The sequence below is a fragment of the Heterocephalus glaber genome, unplaced genomic scaffold (assembly GCF_053883595.1).
Source record: "Heterocephalus glaber isolate CG9 unplaced genomic scaffold, H.glaber_assembly_v1.0 deba00001509, whole genome shotgun sequence".
Taxonomy (NCBI): domain Eukaryota; kingdom Metazoa; phylum Chordata; class Mammalia; order Rodentia; family Bathyergidae; genus Heterocephalus; species Heterocephalus glaber.
In genome coordinates, this window is record NW_028258325.1 from 34,491,531 (window position 1) to 34,499,733 (window position 8,203).

The 8,203-nt window shown below is 51.4% G+C and overlaps 1 protein-coding gene across 1 annotated transcript; it reads right to left on the reverse strand.

Moving 5' to 3' along the window:
- Window positions 1–746: 746 nt before the first annotated feature.
- On the reverse strand, window positions 747–5,424 carry Phox2b (paired like homeobox 2B). The gene is made up of 3 exons (XM_021262259.2): window positions 4,870–5,424; window positions 3,868–4,055; window positions 747–2,928 (listed from the first exon to the last, which is right to left on the reverse strand). Exons 1-3 carry the CDS (start codon window positions 5,108–5,110, stop codon window positions 2,413–2,415), a joined length of 945 nt encoding a protein of 314 aa, XP_021117918.2. The 5' UTR covers window positions 5,111–5,424; the 3' UTR covers window positions 747–2,412.
- Window positions 5,425–8,203: the final 2,779 nt, after the last annotated feature.

Below are 8,203 nucleotides of genomic sequence, written 5' to 3' on the forward strand. Positions count from 1 at the left end.
AAAAGCTTGTCTCATAAATCCAGAACTTCTAAACTCTTTAAACCTCTCCATTCTCTTCATATTTCTCACTTGTTACCCCCCCCCAAAAGATAGGAATTGGCCCTACTTTGTGATCTTATTTGGAAGCACAGATGAGATAATGCATGAAAGCACAACCTGTTATACACAGTGTTTCCTAAATTCTAGTGGTTTTATTTCTCCCAAACACATCAATGCTGCCGAGCTGCCCTGGAGCCCAGGGCCCCCATTCTGATCCATCTGCCCATGTAGAGACTCTCAGATATCTCTGGTGGCCAGCAGTCTGTGGGGCTCAGGGAGGCTAGACCACCCAGACATCACTGGATGTGATGGGTCCTGTGCAGGCTCCTGCACACAGAATCTGCACTTTCAAGTCCAACCCCAAGACCAATGTCCAAATCCCACCTGGGATACCACTGAGCCCACAGCTGCAGCTTCAGCACCATGTGAACATTTTTGTTAACATCTGGTGCTTTTTTTGCTCCCAGTGACTGGGAAACAAGCACCAACAGAAGAATCAAGACTGTCTGCCATCCCGAGTACTAAATTCTAGATTTGGATGCATGGGTTTAAATACCCAACCCATCGAAATTAACAGAGCCAGTGCAGGCTTCTTTCCGCTTAATACAATTTCCTCTGTCCTCTCTTAACATCTCTAAATTTAAAAAACAAGCAAGCAAAAAATGAATCAAGAAAAAGCCAGAAGAGTTCAATTGCTTAGACTCGCTTTTTGTTTTTATTATCAACAATCAAGTTAATGGTACACTCTTGGAAAACTATATGCACATGTAGAAATATTTCCCTTTTAAATAGAAGCATTCATTATAACACATATAAATAAATTTGAAAATCTGAAACATAATTTATGATTATGTTCACAAACGTAGTCCAACGAGAAGAAAAAAAGAAATCAGACAGACATGCACCTGATAACAAAAATATATACCATTGTCTGAAGCGTGGTCTCTCTAAACACAAAGGAATTGAACCCGTGAGAACCTTATTACGCCATAGAGACACACCATAGAGACTACAAGAAGAAAAAACATTATACGGTCACGTAGAGGAGACGGTCTGTACTGATATTAACACGATACAATTGAGTCACAGAACACAGTTGTAGAAAGACACCGAAAAAGTTAAAGCCTCAACATTCAACTAATATCTATAGTTTGTGCCTTTTAAAATAAAAACAAAAAACCAAATTCCAACAGAGATGTCTAAACTGCGCAAAGAATGGAATCATCAATATACAGTCCATCCACCCTACAGGATGTGAGTCCAGTTCGGATCATCCAAACAGAAATGCAAACTGAGACACTTCTGCAAACATGTGTGTGCCTTTCCTTACTCCGTAGATTTCTCTGCAGCCAGCTAAGTGGACCGCAATTGACTCCAATCCAAAGCAGTGCCAAAAAGTTCAGTAAAAGCTGGTGGAAGAAGAAAACGCCCGGTGGGGGTGGCGGAAGAGAAAAAAAAGGAGACTTGTGACTAGGAGACACAGTTTGCAGAGTTTGTGGATGAAAAGGCATCTCATGTATAGGGCATCGTTCAGGGCCAAGAGGCTTCGGAGAATCGGGGCTGGGAGTTGCACCGGAGTGAGATTCAGATGCGCTAATGGCTGGACGGTGTCCGGCGCGCTGGGGACAGAGAAGCCGGGCATGAGAAAGTCACTTTGGCTGCCAGGACAGTCTGAGCAAGTGGTCCGAACTCGAGGACACGAGGGGGAGGAGGGTTGGAAAAGCATCTCTATTCTCCCCCGAAGAGGAGCCCCTAATGAGTCTGTGCTGTCAGGAGCGCGCGAATTTAGGGGTTCATGGGATTGAGCCCTCCAGACCAACCGCCAGCTGCAGCTTCTCCCCACGAGCCCCTTTACTTTATCTTTTTTTGTTTACCTTGGATCTTTCAGATCTTTCTCATTTTTTTTAGATGGATGCTGCCTTCCGAATTTTTCATATTTTTCCTTTTGTCTTTTTCAAAGCAAGTCACTGAGTTGGTTGCGGGCCCCATCTCTCCCCGTCTCTCGCCCGCCCGGCCGCAGTCAGCATCCCCGAGACAGACACACACCCGACTCGCAGACCCAGCCCCCTGAGAGCGCCCGAGTCCAGGCTGCTCTGCTCACCGCCCGGTCCGCAGGCGGAGCCCTGGCTCGCTGGAGCCCCAGGCAGGCGCGAAGCCGGGCCGTTTTTGTAGTGTTTTGTTGTTTTGCTTTGCTTGGGGTTGAGGAAGGGGATAGGGGTGGGGTTGAAATGGAGGCGACGTCATTTTCTCGTTATTCGTATCTCGATTATGTTAGGCCCGCGGCAGCAGCGGCGACAATAGCCTTGGACCTACCCGCTCGCCCGCCCGGGCCCTGGCTCGCCCGCTGTCGCCGCCGCCTCCCTGGATCCCAGATCAGAACATACTGCTCTTCACTAAGGCGGCTTTGGCACCGTTGGGTCTTTGGAGCGAAGATAGGACGCTGGCGAAGGGGCCCCCGAGCGAATCCGGGATGGAGGTGATGGGGCCGGGGCCAGGAGCCCAGCCTTGTCCGGGGCCCCCGGCCGCCGCCAGGCCTCCAGCCGCCGCCGCCGCCGCCGCTGCCGCCGCTGCTGCCGCCGCCGCTGCAGCCGCCGCCGCGCTGCCCTTGCCTGGTTCGCCCCCCGGGCCCCCGGGGCCCGCTGCCCCCGGAGCGCCCGCGGGGCTCGGCCCTCCGCCTCCGCCGCCGCTCGGCCCGCAGCTGGGGGTGGGGTTGGGAGTGGGGCCCGGGCCCCCGGTGCTGTCCGGGTCGGTGCTCTTGGCCTCCTTGCTCTCGTCGTCCCGGGAGGAGTCGGACTTCTTGCCAGAAGAGCCGTTCTTGGCCGCCGCCGCCGCGGCCGCCGCTGCGCGCTCCTGCTTGCGAAACTTGGCGCGGCGGTTCTGGAACCACACCTGGCCCCAGAGGGGAAGAGAGACGATGAAGCAGGGGGACAAAGAAAGAAAGAAAAACGGGAAAGAAAAGTGGCCCTTAAGGCGGCCCAAGTCCCTTTTACGATGGACTTCACACCTGCTCCCCGCCGTCGTGCGCGCCCAGCCCGCCAAATCTGCCCTCCGTGCTGCTAGTGCATCTTTGGGGAATCTTTCCCAGGGCCTGAGCATGCCAGGGAAATGGCGCCTTCCAGCAGAGGTAAAAAGGCCTCAGGTTGCAGGAAGGACCTAAACTGGAAGCCTTTTTGGAGTGTGCCTTGGCTCAGTTTGCTTCTTGAGCAACTGTGCATTGGCCATCTACCCCTAGGCCTCAGAGTTCAACTTGAATTAGTAGAACGAGGGTTTGGTGCCGGCTGCTCATCTCCGGCCTGTGAGCCAGAAGGGTGAAGGTGAGCCATCCGGAGAAGGGCCGTGACATGCTCCGGAGCACACGTTTGTTCCTAACAGGTTAGGGTAAACTCTGGTACCCGACCTTCATGAGGCCTTTGCAATCTACTACAAATCAGTTTCCAGGAAAAAGCACCTATATGCCATGGCGCCAGGTTACAAGCGCCAGAGGTAGGTGGAATTGGGCAAAAGTACCTATAAGACGAGGGTAAAGTCTGCACTCCTCCCTCAGGGAGCTTCCTGCCTCCACTTGTCGCTTGCTCTTTCCTGTCTCAAGCCCCCTGAATTCCTCTGTTCCGATGGGAAACGCTTTGCAGCCGTGCATAAATCGCCAAGAGCCCTGACCCTCCCTAGTGCGCACAACCACACCTAACCCGACCTTTCAGACCAGCTTTGTATTCCCTGGCCCTTTTCATGCGAAACCCCGGGATTTCTCTCAAGAGCAACCCCTAACCCTCACACCGACGCTGCCCGGACAGGTGCGGCGGAGAAGGGTCAGTTTCCGGGCTTGGGTACCTGGACTCGCGCCTCAGTGAGATCGATCTTCAGGGCCAGCTCCTCCCGGGTGTAGATGTCAGGGTAGTGAGTCTCAGCGAAGACCCTCTCGAGCTCTTTGAGCTGCGCACTCGTGAAAGTAGTGCGGATGCGCCGCTGCTTGCGTTTCTCGTTGAGGCCGCCGTGGTCGGTGAAGAGTTTGTAAGGAACTAGAGGGTGACAGAGACAGGGAGTTAGCAGCCGCGGGGCGAGGAGCGCGAAAGCGGGTACTCCAAGGTCAGATCGCCTGGGAGCCGCTGCAGACACTCTAATGCAGGCAAGCAGAGAGGAGCTGCCGGGAAAAACCAAACAGATTAGTTTTATACAGAAAGAGGGGCGCAAACTTCGGGCTTTGGCAGAGTCCCTTCCGGCACAAGTGCATTCGGGTGCGTTGGAATAGCGCACTGGAGATGGCTTGAGGCCCGGGACGTGGGATAGTGTTTTCAGCAGGAAAAATGTCCAAAAACATCAGTGGGAATATCAAGGAGCCAAGGGAGAAGTTACCAAACACTCCCACTGTTGTAACTTTTCAATTCTCAGAAGTTGACGCGGCCCAAAAGTTGGGGGAAAGTGCTGCAAAAAAAAATAATAAATTAAAGAAACGATCACAAAAATGACCAGCTAAAGAGGTGTGAGCCGCTGTCGGTTCTTAAAAAAAGAGACAGTGCCAGTAATGAGCTTTACTCTTTGTTATTTAATTATTTTCTAAGCTTTACGTCTCATCGCAAAGTAAATAAATTATGCCTATCATTTTGGCAGCTTAAGATAATTTTGTTGGCGGTTCGGGTGTGACTAGGATAGTGTAACCCTGTAAGTGAATTACCCCTCCCTGCAATCGCTTCTAACGTGATAAATTCTTTCATTTGTGTAAGCAAATTTCGTTTGGTAAATACTAAACACATTTCCATTTTCAAATGCAATCAAGGCTTCCTATATACGAGAGGAAAGGCGGCTTCCTCCGCGGAGAGAGCTGGCGGTCCTTACCTGCGGCGTACGGACTGCTCTGGTGGTCCCTGAGGGTGCCGAGGCTGCAGGATCCCGGAGTGAGGGACGGGCAGCCGGACGTGGCCCCAAAAGTGGTCCTTATCGGGTTATACTGGAAGCCACTGGCCTGGCTGCAGGAACTGAAGTCAGCATAGGCTGAAGCCAGGCTCGAGGTGTCCATCCCAGCCATACAGGACTCGTAGGCAGAGGAATTGAGGTAAGAATATTCCATTTTATACATTGAAAAGGTTCTGGATGGCTCAGCCAAGTGGAAAAATGAAATAAAAGATGGATATGGAGAAGGTGGCTGGAGTGGGGAGATGTGCACAGCTCAACGCCTGCCTCCAAACTGGCCTCCTTACTACCAGCAGAGCCTAGTTTTATGAAAAAGCCTCCTATGAGATGCCTTGTCTGAGGTCTCTAGAGCATATAGTCCTCATAATAAACTTGGCTCTTTCCACTTGGACAATAGCAAAGCGGTTGGTCTTATTGCTGGCGCTTTTTACATGACAATAACTCATCCGTCTATTGGGCTGGCACTGGGGAACTGAGCTGTCCAACCTCCCTATCATTGATTCCTGCATCTCTAATTAGAATTTAATACCACACCATTACGCACTGAGCCCCTGATCCTCCCTTCTAACCAGCTCCCTGCCCTTTAATTCAATCACACTACTTGGAAATAATGAAAGTTGGGTGACGATTCTCCCTGATCCAATTTCCCCGAGCTTTTAAGCCTTTTTAACTGATCATATACCTTAGGCATAAATTGAGATAGTGTGTGTGTGTGTGTGTGTGTGTGTGTGTGTGTGTTGTCCCCCTTCTTGGTCCTTCTCTTTTTTTTTCCCCTTGGTTAGGGAGAAGAAACCTTGATGTCATAGAAAACCTGTTTTGTAAGAGTGTTACACGCTCAATTTAACAACAAGCCTACCCCCTGAAGTGCATGAAATGTTATAAAGGACTGGGACATTGGTGAGACTCAAGCACCCTGTAACATAGAGTGAGTGGGCCAAGGGGGCTTGTGTGAAGCGTAAGCAGATTTCTTTCAAATACACCCAGTATAAGGGGTGAAAAAAATAGAGAGAGAGATTCTTATCAATTTTATTTTTCCTTGCAGCTTTATGAGCTTTGGAAAGACACGGAAATATAGCCGCTTAAAAGATAAAAATAAATTAAAATTTAAAAATCTAAGTAAAGCTCTTAAATGTAAATATCTGGATTCTCTGTGTTCTTTGAGCTCAGTGCCCTGTCTGCCTGCATTAGCGCAAGTTTGCACTGCGTGGATTTGGAGATTCCGTGCGGTTGTTCGTTTTAATTACGCACTAACTACCAAGGCATCATGAAGTGTACCCAAATGGGTCTCCTCTTAAATTCCTCTCCTGTGCTCCCCGTCATTTTTCCCCAGCCTCCACTTTTCTCAGGTGCTCAAGAAGGTTTGCTGTCCTTCTGCCCTTTCGGTGTGCAGACAGCACGGAACGAAGCCCTTGCCATTTAAACGCCCAGGGAAAGACTCCGGGCCGGGCACCTTCCTTCTCTGCTTCTTCAGGCTCTTGCGTGCTGCCAGCGAAGCGCAGACAAGGAAGCTAGACGTGATTTGTGGACCTCAGTGGCCCCGTGATTTAAGCGGAGGGTAATTTTCATTTGGTTCGTTAGACTGTAGCAGAAGAAGGGAAACTATTTCATTAAATCCTTCCTCTCGGTGGACAAGAGGGGGAATGCTTAGTTGAATCGCCGTGTGGTGTAAACAAACGCTGGATATTTTATATGAATTAAATGTGTAGATAATTAGTTTTATTGCATTCATTACCCCCTTTATGTGCTCTGTAACAAGTCAGTAATTAAAGTAACAAACTCATAAAGTCTTTATAGGGGCATTTAGGCGTTCAGTGTTTGCCAAACTAAGTGGTTTAATTCGATGCTAGTGCCGGGGAGTGGATGGCGCCCGCTCTCCACTGCCACCCTATTTTATTGCGCGCTAAACTGCTGCGGAAGCCATAATGGATTAGGCAGGGGCCTCGGCCCCCAGCCCGGCCTGTGCGTCTGTACCGGGTGAGTCTCAGGGTCGTCTCAGCTGTTTGCGCGTAGAGGACGTCGGAAAGCGCCGACGTCGGGAGCGCAGGCAGCGGGACCTACGGTGAAACCTGGTGATAGCTTTATGGGGAGGGCTGATAGTTTTATTGCAGTTGTATGCTGTACAATGCGTATTTGATAAAGAAGGGCCCTTGGTGACCAGTGTGCACTTTTTTGTGCACAAGGGTGAAATGAAAATAAATGTGTACAAGGTTTTACTGCGGCGGGAAACAAATTGCAACGCTCTAAATGGTTTTTCTTTATGGTTACCAGACAGGAGGAGAAAAGGGATGCCAACATCTGTCTTCAGTCCCCTAAACCTAAAGGCCAGCAAAGACGGATGCGAATCCAAGTGTTATTACTGCGGGGATTTGTCTTTATTTATCCCGCTCTCATGAATATGAATCTGCATTTGGACCCGGAGGTGGCTGCACCCCTCTGAACTCCACACATGGAATTTCCCCCGTCCTTATCCCCCCCCATCCACTTAAGGGAGTCAGAGAGGGGTATAGATTGTCAAGCACAAGGCTGTGATTGTCCAAGTTTCTCTTTCCGTCGGATGGGGGAGCTTCCTGGGTTTTCAAAGGGGACCCCGCCACCTAGGCCCGCAGTCTGGGGGGTGCTCAGGACTTTGGCCCCGGTGGCGCCCCGCCAGCCCACTCTTGCACTGCTGAGGTGCGGTTTGAGCACTTTTCTCTGCGGGAGACAGTGACTTGAGGTATCTGGGAGGAGGTGCATTTCGGCTCCAACGCCTACGATTACGATAACCAGGTTTACACCCCGCTTTGTGCGGGGGGGGGGGCTGTATGCACCCAGGGATGCGTCTCCGCGGGGTGCTGAGCATACGCCTCCTCCGGATCCCGAGCAGGGCTATTCCCCGCAGGGCCCGGGATAGCCTTCTGGACAGAGGAGGGACAGGGACGTGGACTAAGAGGGTGCCGCCGGAGCACGGAGAACTCGGTTCTCATCGGTAATTTTTGAAGGTGGCTCCTAGGTGAAACGTGGAACTCTGCAATTTAGACGGTTCCCGGGGCAGCTCCTGTGGGAGGGGAGCTTGGGGTGAGGAATTTGCTCGGCCACCCTGGATAGGCAAGGTAGACGGCGGCGACCTGAGGGTGGATCTGGGGAACAGCCGAGGGAGCAGGGCGAGGCTTCTGCCAGGCTGCAGAGAGTGCCCAGGAGGGCAGGCGAGGGACTAGCCCAGGCTCGGCCCCTCCACCCTCGACCGTCTAGGGCTTCCTTTGGCCTCGGCTCCGGCCCCCTC